A 13,012-nucleotide genomic window follows, 5' to 3' on the forward strand; every position below is an offset into this window, starting at 1 on the left:
TAACAACTGTATTAGAAGTGGGTAATATATTTAAATTGAAATCTGATTGTGAATGTTTTTTTGAAGGAATGCAGCGTTTAAATATCGAGTATATTGTGTATAGTAAAAAAGAAATGCTACAAAAAGAGCTGATTAAAAATAAAAAAGTAATATCAAATAAGGATGTAAAGGGATATTTCTGCACGTTTTATGATTCATTTCAGAGACATTTCACATTTGTCTGATCATTAAACCTCAACTAATACGTTAAAAGACCTGTTTTAACGCATTTTTGTTAGATATTCCTGAAGAATATCACAGGTATTACAACACTTGACTTCAAAATGAAGCCTACTGACGGATACATTTGTGCAAAGTTGCGCCCTGTTGTCTGTGTGACCAGTGAAAATGTTGCCCTTGGAGTTGCCCTTGATTAGAAGATGAAGTTTTGCACAAACATAAATTGTCTGGTGACCTTCTCTCAGCAAATATGCTCCGTCAATCTAATGTGCATTTGAATAACATGGCAGGTAAAGAAAACCTCTCTTTTAAATATCTCTGTGTCATTGAACTTGAGATGCACATTCTGTTAAATTCCTTTGATAAATGACCTGATCCCTTCATAAAACGTGTATCTATTGTTGTTGAATAGCTCAATGTTTTTAGAACTTTCCAAATTACGATGTTCAGACAATATTTTGGAAAACAATCAGAAATGAGCTAAAACATGCCTGTAATGTCTTGATTTCAGTTCAATTGTTGCACACAAAGTGAACAGTGATCAATTAAGTAACCATGAATGCCCATACTTACAGTGTTGTACAGAAAGTGGTAAATATATTTTGGTTTATCACTAGTAACTCTTCACTCAATGCACATTCTTGTATTGTTTGCTTTCAGGATCAAGAATAGGCTCAGAAGAGGCCTTCTACCTGTACGCCAGTGGCCCTGACCTCACCTCCATAATGCCCTGCAAGTACGGCAAGTCCAGTGTGTCATTCTCCAAGTTCGTCTCGCCGGAGGGGCTCAAATGCGACTACGTCCGAGACCTTCTGACCAAAAATAAAGATGTGGACACTACAGCTTTGGTAGTAAGTTTAATTTGGAATGTTTTGTGTATCTCGCATTGTCCTCAGGCTGTTTATTTGTTAAGCCAATGCATCGTTACAATAACAAAACCTCTTTGTCAATTACTGTCTCATTTCACAGTGTTTGACCAATGTGTTCCAATGAGTTGCTCTCGATGATGACAGCCCACACCAACTTATTTTTCCTCAATAGAAAAAGCTATTACAGCGCTGTAGCTATTTGCTGTCAGATTAATATTATTTTCCCATTAAAAACTAATGACATTGCTGAATTGATAGTGGGTGGGCCAAGAAAATGAAGTAGGTGATCAGGAAGAATGGACTTTCTATTGTGGAATTTTAAAAATACTGTGTCAAGTTCAATGATTTATTTCACATCCTTTACTTCATGTTAGTTTCCCCTTGAGTACACCCACTGGAAAATACCCTACTCTAAGTTTCAAATCAGTGCAAGTTCTGTTTTTAATTGACAAAAAATGGAGAACTAAACTATTTCTAATCTTTCTAATCATGATCTAAAATCTTGGCCTTTCTCAAATTTCAGGTCAGGTTTTCTCCTTCCTTCCAATGAAAGCCCCTAACATGTTACACCCGTGTTTGGTTTTCATCACAGGAGAGTCTTGCAGTGGTTTATGCTCCGAGCAGCCCTAAAGTCTACACCATCTACGAGCCTGTGATCCGTCTGAAGGGCCAGACCAAAACCGTGGTGACCCAGAAGCCGTTCAGCTCCAAAGAGGTGCAGAGTGTGTCCTTGGAGCTCCACGCGCTCCGCTCTCTGCTCCCCACACAAACACAGGGCCTGCAGAGCGTCCTGCACAAGATTGGTGGAACGGGAACATTTGTGTACCTCTTTGCACAGGTACGGTCCCTGCATATTATTAAAAGACACATATCATGCCTTTTTGAGCTTTTAACCATGTTGTAACATTGTTCCCTCATCAAAAACATAGCTGGAGTTGCATTTAGCTTAAGTCATGCTAGTTTGATGACTCCTGGTTAGAAAATCTTCTCCCCTCCGACCGTCAAAAACACTCTCCTCGATAACTGATCCGTGACGTGGCACTGAGAATCTTCTCTGCCGTTTCTGAGTCCATAAATCATCGCCAGACTCATTTTGAGCATTTATCTCGTCTTATCAGGATCAGTACATCTGCAAGCAGGAAGTGCGAGGCCAGCTTGAAATGCATCTAATGTGTATACTAAACTGTTTGTATTTCCCTATGCAGGCATTAGGTGGCGCAAAAACTCAGGTAGTACCGGGGTAAAACGCAGCGATCCAGAATTTGTTACTTAAAAAAAATTCTAGTTCTAAAACATGAGGCACTCAAGAGCATGTTTAAAGGCTAATACGAATACAAATAATGCATCATATTTGTCCTTTAAATCTTTTCCTGATTTTTAATTGTATTTTGTTTTATGGCAGCATTATAGACAGATACATTTTGAGCTCCACTTTTCTACAACTTTCAAAGAAAATATACTCTCAGTGAAAACTATAAAAGCAAAATGACAGCCTCATACATTGCTCATTTTTTGCTTTGAAGTGGACATTTTTAAGTTGCTATGGCTGCAGTCGACTAAAGAACATCTTTAGAATTGGAGTGGAGCTGGTAACAGCTTTCAAAACTATCAAGTATCTCTATGATCTAACCCAAACTGCACTTAGAGTACAAGCTCGCATGATATCATGCAATTTTTTTTTTACAGAAAATGGTACTAGTAAACAAGGTATTTGCATGTAGCAAAGGGAGAATCCTTATAATTCGAGAAAAATATGTCCAGTAATAAAAATGTTGGTTGACATAAACACGAGAACAAAAGCGGATTAGCCACTATAATTCTATTATCTATTCTATTATGAAATCCAATTAAACTATCTTAAAACGCCTGTACCAACATGAAATAATTTGTGTTCGTCTATAATCCTTTTTGATAGTTCTCTTTTCAAAACCTTACGCGTGTTCCCTGGTCTTAATGGTTGTACTTCCTTTGTGGATGTCCAGACGGTGGAGCTGAGCGACTGTGAGCCGACCCAGGCCCAGGCCCTCAGGGTGCTGCTCTCTCTGTCCAAAAACAACCAGCACCGCATCCACGAGATGAACTGTTACCATGGATACGCCATGATCCACCAGGTCCTCATCAAGTACAAGTGCATCGTGGGATATCACATGCTCAAAGTGAGTCCCCTCCTCTTGTCTCAGCTCTTGTACGTCTGTGGATCTGTTAATTAAAGTGATGGTTTTAACCCTGTTCACTTCCTGTTAAATGTGCGGTTGTATCGAGCGGGTTGGTCTGTTGATGGATTACAACAATTACCTCGTGTTTTTGATATTCAAAGATTCAACTAGTGGATTATGTGATGCAGTATGGCCCATGGGTTTGGTCAAGGCACACATGCTCAAAGCAGAACTAAATTAACCTTATTAAATGTCTTTGTAAGTCCCTGTGATTGTAAATCACAGGGAATTACAATGTATTGTATTAAAATACAAATTGTAATATGTATTTTCGTTCGTTGTCGCCCCCTGCTGTCTCTGGCCTTGTAACATTTACCAACTTGAAGATGACTCGGCTGAGAAACACTTTTTTTATATATATATTTGGCAATGTGAAATGTTAGCAAGAAAAAAAAGGCTTTATTAGACACGGCAGCTGAGCATGAAATGGGCATGAGAGAGAGAAGGTAGGACATGCTGTAAACAGATGGAGCTGGGATTCAAACTCATGACACTGCGGCCAGCTGCACATGGAGCCTGGCACGTGTGCAGCAGCAGGGGGAGCTCTATTGCCAGTGGTTCTGTTTTAAGCGCTGGGCCAGTTGCAGTGGAGTGATGTAACCGTGGCAAAGAGAAGAGAACCTTTCATTTTCCACAAACGGCTTGTGTTTTAACACACAGTTCAAGCACAACAGGAGAATAGAGACATGCAATCAAAAATCCACATAAAGTACTATTTAAAAACACAAAATAGATTAAAGGTCTCTCCTGCTGCTCGCTCATATTTCACACTGCTCACTGTTCAGTCTCATAATGTGCAGGAGCTTAGGCTGAAATGAGTTACCTGATCCAAACTCAACTTGACTCTAGAGCAGGAGTTACACCATGTTTTTGATAATTTCATATTTTGTCTGTAAATATACTCCATCAGGATAGCCTCGTCTCTGTGGCTTTGTTTTTTCAATCCAAACAACGAATCAATAGTCGCTAGATCAATTCATAAAATAACCGTTAGTTGCAGTCCTAATTGGGGCCAAAGAAATGCAACTTTTGGTACAAAGGTACTGATTTGTTCATTTTTTAACGTCATTTTACGTTTCAATCTTCATTTTCCGCTGTCTAAAACTGCACGCTGAAATGAAACTTGAACAACAGGTTTAATCACTAAATTCCCCCGGTTTTGAGCCTGTTAGTTTTCATCTGAGGTTATTGCAGTTTGTTGAAATTGGTGCTTGGAAACCCACATTTCTCCGGGTCAGTTTTTCTCATGTGTTTGATCCAGGCTGACAGTCCAGTCCCTCTGCTCCTCGCCGTGACCTGCTGTTACTTGACCCTGTGGCTGTGTCTGTAATTGCACCGTGTGAAGAGTCGCTGCTGAAATGGACTCCGTCAGACTCCGAGAAACGCTAAGCTCTTGCAGAGTCTCGCGGCAGAACAGATTGTCTTTGTGATAATAAAGGGAAGAGTTGGAGTACTGGTGTAGTACGCTCAGGTTTGGGTTTATAGCTGCTGGTAGAACTGGAAATGTAGTCACCAGATTGCAAAACAAAAACGACTATAATGGACCTTTCAAAAATATCTAAAGCCTTTCAATCATCGTGACAAGATTTGCAATTTGTAATTTAATAATGGGAAGTTTTTAACACATTTGAGAGCATTCACTTTGAAAAACACCATGAAAGTTGAACCTCTTAACATGCATTTCAATTCAGAACATGTTTTTAAAGTCTAAATAATACGAGATATTTTGCAGATGAGAATGTTTAAATCGTCGCAGTCTTGGCAAACATCTATTCATTGGCGATTAAACTTGTAGAGCTATAATGGACACTAGTTTTGCTTAAATTACAGCTACTAGTTTACTTTGCATTTTAATGTTGAGTTGAACCGCATTGATTTTTCTTCCATCGCTTCATAACACTCACTGCAACGAATAATTGACTACGGTAATTGTGACCAGTCAACTATTACTATCATATTTTGATAGTTGTAATCGCTATTTGGACTTTGCAAACTCTAAAACTCATGGCAAAATACCTTTTCATAACAGTGGCATTATCAAATTAAAATGTAAAAAAAGAATCAACTATTTCAGATTTTTATCAATACTACTCTTAATCCAAAAATATTCTCTATCTAGATTCAATCAATAACCAGATTTACAGCTTTATTTGGTTGGTAAAAAAGTATCAATATGAGGTAGAAATCATCGTTATACTAGTCGACTAATCAAAATCATTATAGTTAAATAATCGCCCATTGCAGCCATACACTGTAAGAATGAATTTCAAAGTGAAGTTCGATACTAAACTCCCATCTTTCATGCACTTGTTGGGGTCATGCTATATTTAACTATGAGCGGCACTAAATGGAGTCAGATATATGAGCCTCCCTTCAGATTTCGTCTGGAGAAACCTTAAAGGGCTAAAGATTTACGGGCTCTGCAGTGCGGAGGGTCACAGGTGATGGACTGTGATCAATAGTGACAGACCCGAGGGCCGCGTTAATAGCATTGGTTTCGACACTGACTTATTCCTCGTCCAAAAAGTCCTGACGCTTGTATTGAGTCTGAGTCTGCGTGGTGTGGGGGAACGTCAGAGGAGGTGGTGATTTCGAGGCTCCTGGGCAACATGGGGCCATCGCTGTTGTATAAGCATTTTATTAAATACTTTTTTTTATGACTGCGTGGTCTGACTTTGTCTTCGTAGACGCTGCTGGATGGATGTTGCAGTGCACCCATCCTGGTTCTGGGAGAGGACGGGCATTTTCGACTGGACATGGAGTCACTGGCCGTGGTCCAGGACGTCAGCCTGCTCTCAGATATACTCCTGGACTGGAAGATATGGGCCAAAGCTGAGGTGAATACAACCATGTTATTCATGCAGAGAGACGAAGGTTATTTTTTTAATCCAGTTCCATCAATGTTGTGCTGCAAATAGTAGCAGCCGAAGTAAGTTAGAAACGCAACAAGTTCTTTCCAAGTCCCTATAATTAACCATTTTAAAGGAGTGCTGTGTAGCTTTGTAGCAGGTGGAAAGTTAGTCTTCTTGGAGTTATTACTTTGACAATAACGTTATGAAGTATGCCGTTTACGTTACTATTTATCCATGGAGACAAGCAGCTAACACCACTTGGCCAAGTTACAGGTCAGATCTGTGAGAAGGCAAGTCTGCTGTTGCGATTTCGAGCGTTACAAAATCAAATTACATTGAACTTTAAATCCGTTCATAGTAGAAGCAACATCTTCATGGAGACGAGGAGACGAGTTACATTATGCATCTCTTAAGTTGTTGTGAATGTTTCTGCAATTTACAAATCATTAACAACAAAGGGTAAAAGGCAAATAATGTCTGGCACGTTTGTCATTTTAACATAAAACAATCAGAAGATGAGTCCGTTTTTGAAGCTTTATCAGAATGGTCAGGTATCAGGTGATTTGCAAAAATGAAACCAAAACTCATCACAGTAAAAGATGTGAAATGTGTTTGTGTAAAATCTCATCCCGTGTTGTCTGTGTTTCTGAATGTCTTTCGCTGCGGCATCCAGTGCGGCGTGTGGGAAACGCTGCTCGCTGCCTTAGAGATCCTCATCCGAGTTCACCATCCGCATCAGGTCTTCAACATCAGACAGTTCCTCAAGGCTGAAGTCGTGCATCGTTTCCTTCTCACCTGCCAAGTCCTACAGGTTCAAATTCATTCAAATTAAAACCTTATTTGTCTCTATCGTATTTAAAAACACAGAATTGAACAATATAGAGACATTTTAATATAAAGTTGTGAAGAAAAATGACACTTACCATATTGTACAGTTTATTTCTACATGGATTTTTTCCAATGTAAAGATTTTATCTTAAATTCATTAATATATTTTAAATGATCAACCTAAAATCTAAATTATTTTGAAATTAATATGATATGTGACACAGATAGCTCAGTTTGTTATGAGGGAACTTTGAAGTTTTCATTGCAACCCACAGCTAATATATCATACTTATACTTACAATACTGACATGAATGTATATTTCTATATGTTTTAGAAGATCCCCATAACTATATTCAGCCAATATTATGTCAATCCAACAGAAATTTGATATAACATGTCTTTAAAAGTATTAGTTGAGGTTCAGTATTAGAAAAATGTGAAATATATGTCAAATGAATCACAAGTGCAAAAATATGTTTCAATTTGTATTCAGCTCTTTTTCAAGCATTTTTTAAAATATAAACGATTTTCATCCTTTCAACAACCACACAATATTATCTAAATTTTGATATATTGCCCACCTCTATCTGATCCTAATGTAAGTGCTTGTTGTTGCGTTCAGGAGCACAGGGACGAGCACCTCACGTCCATCCCGCAAGAAGTCTGCTTATCATTCGTCAAAATCATCCAAGAGGTTTTGGGTTCGCCTCCCGACCTGGACCTACTCAAACTGATCTACAACTTTCTCCTGGCCGTTCATCCTCCCACCAACACTTACGTCTGCCACACGCCATCAAGCTTTTACTTCTCCCTACACATCGGTAAGTTGTATATAAAGCACAGTTAACATTTTTTAGTTGGTAATGGCAGACCTGACTTGGCTCTTGTTAATTTCTGTATATTATGTACTCGGACTATTCATTCGCATGTGAAATGGATTCTGAAATTGAAAAGTTTTACTCGAATGAGTCTAATACATCTCTCTCTCTCTCTCTCTCTCTCTATCTCTCTATCTCTCTATCTCTCTATCTCTCTATCTCTATCTCTATCTCTATCTCTATCTCTATCTCTATCTCTATCTCTATCTCTATCTCTATCTCTATCTCTATCTCTATCTCTATCTCTATCTCTATCTCTATCTCTATCTCTATCTCTATCTCTATCTCTATCTCTATCTCTATATGATATATGATAATATATATATAATTTTTTTGTCAGACGGGAAAGTGTACAATGAGAAAGTCCAGTCCATTATGCACCTCAGACACTCGACGAGCGGAGGGAAGTCCGCCTGCAGCTCTGTTGTGTCCCTGTCTCCCACCGTCTTCACTGACGCGCCACATGAAGGTAATTTTATACACTACAGTACAATAATATTGAAATTCGGTCGAGGATCTGCAAAGATATTCAGTCCGTCTATCTCGGTTCCTCTTGTTCCTGCTGCTCCAGGAAGAAGTTGTCTAAGCAAAACCACACAAACTTCTAGAGATGTAAAGATAATGTTGATAATATCGACGGTTGTCACAAGATATGGAAAGTAGTCTTAAAGCAGTGTTTTGTTTTGGAATATTGCAGTAATGAATGGCGCCAAATGCTTTTCTAGGGATTTTAAAAGTAAAAAAAAATGAATTTCCGCAAATCTTTTAGCCTTGCAACAAAATTGCAATCTGTAAAATCATCTGTCATTGTCATTGCCGTTTGTCCTCTCTGGGGCGACAAATGCAGAAGACAAATTTACCTATGGGGACAATAAAGTGTATCTAAACTTGCCTTAACCTGCAGCACAATATGATATGAATGTTGGCTCTGCGTTATACTCCATCCATCTTATCTTTTCCCATCGTGGCCTTGTCGCGGGAGCAGCAAACACGGCAAAGACCAGGGGGATCAATTAAAATGACATAAAGGATAACATTTGTGGAAAACCATACCTGCATATACACTTCCAGCTGTGGAGTGAATGAATAATGGAATAATGTAATGTAAAGCGTCTGCGAGTGCCATATAAAGCCAGTGCATTATTATTATTATTATTAAAACGACAATACAATGTTCTCTTTTCTCTTCTACGCCGTTCAAATGACTGTTGTATGTCTATTTAGAACTGTATTAAGTAACGTTATGTGGTAAAGAAGGCAAAGATTATGCCAAAGTGTCTCATTTTGACTCTATACTCCGCTTAAATCTAAAGAAAAGTGTATCTGATTTCCGACGCAACAGTGAAAATGCAATTAATTGAAAGTGAAATGTCCTCTTCTCAAAACATTCTTTCCTTGAACTTTAATCACTACAGCTGAATGCAGTTTGAAGTCTTTACTTTTGCTGCATTGTTTTTCCTATTTGACTTCAGACGTTTTCACTGCTGAAGTTTCACTGCTTTTATCAGACCTTTTGTGTCTTCACATGGCTGACGCTGAAGTCTCCTGGCCCATTATTCCCGACTGTCAGTTCTCTTAACATCTTAAAAGCACGGCAAGCTGCAGAAAAAGCGTCCAATTTAAAATATGTTTGTGGCACTATTCCCTCTTGGTGAAGACAGAAGGTCACAGGAGTTATATTTTAAGTAGCTAATGCAAACACTTGTCCTGGGGGAATAAGACGCATAAACAGAGGGTCATTGAGTGCATGTCCTCTCGCTCCCATTTCGTTTTTCAAAAGCATTTAATCAGTCTCACTGAAGCTTTTAGCCGCTGTCCTCAGAGCTGTGTCACTTTGTATCACTGCACTATCACAACTTTACTTCATGAAAACGTTACAGGACTAAGCCTCTTTTATCATTGTCTGCAAATGACATTTACAAATCCCATTTCTGTGGGGAACATGGGTATGATAATAATGCGTCATGCTAATGATTAAAAGTACAATTTGTTGTTCCCTTTCATTACACAAAAGAAAATCTTTGTCTATTTGTCTTTATCTATGCATTTTGTAAAATACTTAAAAGATACATTTTCTTGGATGAATGTAATGATGTTCAAATCTCACAGGCACAGCACAATATTATATATAGTATTATATTTGTCTTAAAGGAAACCTATTACGCAAAATTGATTTTTTTAGAAGCTTTTAACCATATTAAGATTATCTCCTGTTCTCATTTAACCACTCAAAATTGTAGTAATCTTTATTCTCCTGAGGAGAATTGCTCAGACAGTTCAAGTCTTCACCGCTCCATGTGTCACACCACTTATCTTTACTTTTATCTTTCTTAAATGGTGACTCATGTAGAATTTGGCAGCATCGAGTAGCATTTGACACAAATGTTTTAAAAATCTGCTGCTCCGCTGTCATGAACTGCAGCTCTCCAAAGATGGCGTAAACCAAAGGCACAGCACAGAACAGTGTGGTGGTTTTCAACCTGCAAGTAAGCAGACTTTTTAGTTTTAGACCATTATTGTAGTATAAAATGTCCAAACTATAACATTATGATCAACGCGGGCTGTAGAGTAGAACTATGATGACAGATAAAAGCACAATAGGACTTTGAAAACAACCCTTACAAACCCTTAGTGTAAGACATATAATATTGAGATGGAACCATATTTTGGGGTCTCAATATTTATTGAGTGTTTAATTTCTTTGTACTAACGGGGGACATTATATACATGTTTGTAGTACTAACCCTAGGATTTGAGTTGTAGAGGGTCAAAAAAGCACCATTATAGATGCCAACTAAATACTTATGTTCTGCTTTTTATTTGTTGCGGTGCATCTTTAATGTCATATTTCCCAAGTTAAGAGTGAAAAAATCCTTTGTAATAATAATATAAATACATTAGAAAAGGATCATGGTCTATGCAGTTGCTTCTCTTCTTTACCACGATGCCGCAACAAAACAATGGATCACAACTCGTCAGTGTTTTATTTTGTTCTTTGTTAGTTTGAAATTGTTCAAGTTGTGAGATGATGTTAAATTGTGCTCCTCAGGTCATCTTCATCCTTCTCATGCCGAACACGGAGATGACCAGTTGTTACGCCCCCCAGGCCTCACCCCGTCCCCGTACTCCTCGCCCCTCCTCACCCCTCGGCTGGGGAACGGCGGCGCCCCCGTTTCGGGTGACAGTGATGGCATCTCTCCTTCGGCCCAGCGGGCTCTGGGCAGCACCGAGACTCTGAAGAAAGGCGACGAGCAGCTCCTCAGCAGCTGCGAATCTGCCAAAACCATCTGCGACTCCAGAGAGGTTGAGGGCGGCGCTCGTACCCCCTCCATCAGCGTGGAGGAGGAGCAGGACGAGGCGGAGGTGGACAGTTTGGCAGAGGGCAGCGTGGGGGTCGCAGAGTCTGAAGATCGATTTGACTGGGCCAGTGATGAGGCTCCCCGCAGGCCGGACAGTTTAAAAGGCATCCAGTCTTTTCAGCGCAGTCACAGTAACCTGGCCAGTCTGGGCTTGGCGTTTCCCGCTACAAACGGGTCGTTAGCGATCACACGGTGGCCCAGCGCCGCCGACAGGGGGTCGATGCCCGAGGACTGGGAGAGCTACACCTATTCACCGGGATATGAACGAGCCCACAGCAAAACGGAGCCTAATGACAGGTAAAATACACTTTTGAATGTAAAAGGGTTGCACCCAGATACTAATTTATAGTAAAACCAGTCTCAAAGCTAAGTGCTAATTTGTAAAAATACTTAATATATAGCAGAAGAACTATTATTAGACGAAAATTAAAAAATATATTGTTATTACGAGTTAAATAGTATATACCCTTGTTCGTTTTGACTTTGGTGTAGAAATCAAACTTTTTCCTTAGTATTGAAGTCAAGATTTTCTATTTTTTACAACACTCAAATATACATGTGGCATCACCGTGATTCATAACAGCTGGGATTTTTGTTCCTCTAAGAAAACCATATATACTGTATGTTCTCCCAAATTTTTGGCAAAGACGAGTAAACATTTCAGAGACTCAATGAACAACCACCTGAGTTCAAGTTATAATTTTAGGACTATGAGAAAGAACAGAAGATCACACTTTTTCATTGGATTTAGTCAACATTGTCTAATGAAGTATTTTTAATAATTTATTCCTGATTAATTTAATCCTCACATCCATGTCCATGACAACCTATTCATATTAAACCAATGGTTCTCAGCCTTTTTCAGTCACGACCCCCAAAATAACAATGGTTGGCATTCACAACCCCCGACATAAAAATTAGGCTACTCCCAAAGTCGGCAGAGAGAAATGTGTTGGTTGTAAACAATACTAACTCGTAGCTCTTTCATGCTAACTTCTTTGGGGTCATGTCTCCAGGTCGAGCACAGAAGACTGCCTGGTGCTGATCTGCTGTGGCCTATATGATCTCCTGAGGGGCGTGTTGCTGCTGTTACCTGACCTGATGCTGGAGGAAGTGATGGACAAGCTCATCCAACCAGAGGCTCTCATCGTCCTGGTCAACCACTCGTCTCCTCTGATCCAGCAGGGGGTCATGAAGGTACGTCCCAACACCTGTGATTTGTTTCACACGAAGTATCACCTCAGACAATCCAGATGGGATTCAACCAGGACTTACTTAACAGGTCAGAATTAGGACATTGTGTGAACTGAGCCGAAGCATCCTGAACCACCATGAAACCAGGACTTAAGAGATATACCATTTTTTGTAAGGTCAAATTGTCCCTGTACAGATACATTTCAGTAATTCTTAATGTCAAATAGACATTTTGTTTGTATTTTAGTGATTTATTTTTATTTAATGATCACTTGGTTGAATATGAATTTTCTATCTAAATGAGACCGCTGTGTGCTGCCTGCGTCGAATTATATTCATCCTCTGCAAACCAGGAAGTGCACTGTTAGCATGTTATTTGTTGTTTTATCGTGATGGCAAAACTCGCTCTTGTCTCTGAAAGTTGTGACAAGCATTTATAAACTGAATAATTAGGAAGTTGGGGAACAAGCTATTTTCAAGTTTTTAAGAAACATCCGGCAGAGCACGTTTAGCGAGGACTACACCCTTTCTAATTTGGTTTTAAATCTGAACTATTATTCTATATATTATTATAGCATACACACTTTTTAGCCGAT

The 13,012-nt window shown here is 39.2% G+C and overlaps 1 protein-coding gene across 2 annotated transcripts in view; it reads left to right on the plus strand.

Annotated features, from left to right (window-relative positions):
- lyst (lysosomal trafficking regulator) overlaps positions 1–13,012 on the plus strand; it is a 98,306-nt gene that overhangs the window by 50,981 nt on the left and 34,313 nt on the right. For both annotated transcript variants that reach the window (XM_072436987.1, XM_072436988.1), the window contains exons 16-24: positions 880–1,070; positions 1,681–1,926; positions 3,071–3,244; positions 5,992–6,141; positions 6,830–6,967; positions 7,608–7,806; positions 8,204–8,332; positions 10,913–11,519; positions 12,239–12,419. In XM_072436987.1, coding sequence (XP_072293088.1) covers positions 880–1,070; positions 1,681–1,926; positions 3,071–3,244; positions 5,992–6,141; positions 6,830–6,967; positions 7,608–7,806; positions 8,204–8,332; positions 10,913–11,519; positions 12,239–12,419 — 2,015 coding nt within the window. The remainder of the gene's footprint in view (positions 1–879; positions 1,071–1,680; positions 1,927–3,070; positions 3,245–5,991; positions 6,142–6,829; positions 6,968–7,607; positions 7,807–8,203; positions 8,333–10,912; positions 11,520–12,238; positions 12,420–13,012) is intronic.

Source organism: Eucyclogobius newberryi, unplaced genomic scaffold (genome assembly GCF_026437365.1).
Source record: "Eucyclogobius newberryi isolate DKJ021-1_F unplaced genomic scaffold, fEucNew1.0.hap1 SCAF_8, whole genome shotgun sequence".
NCBI lineage: Eukaryota > Metazoa > Chordata > Actinopteri > Gobiiformes > Gobiidae > Eucyclogobius > Eucyclogobius newberryi.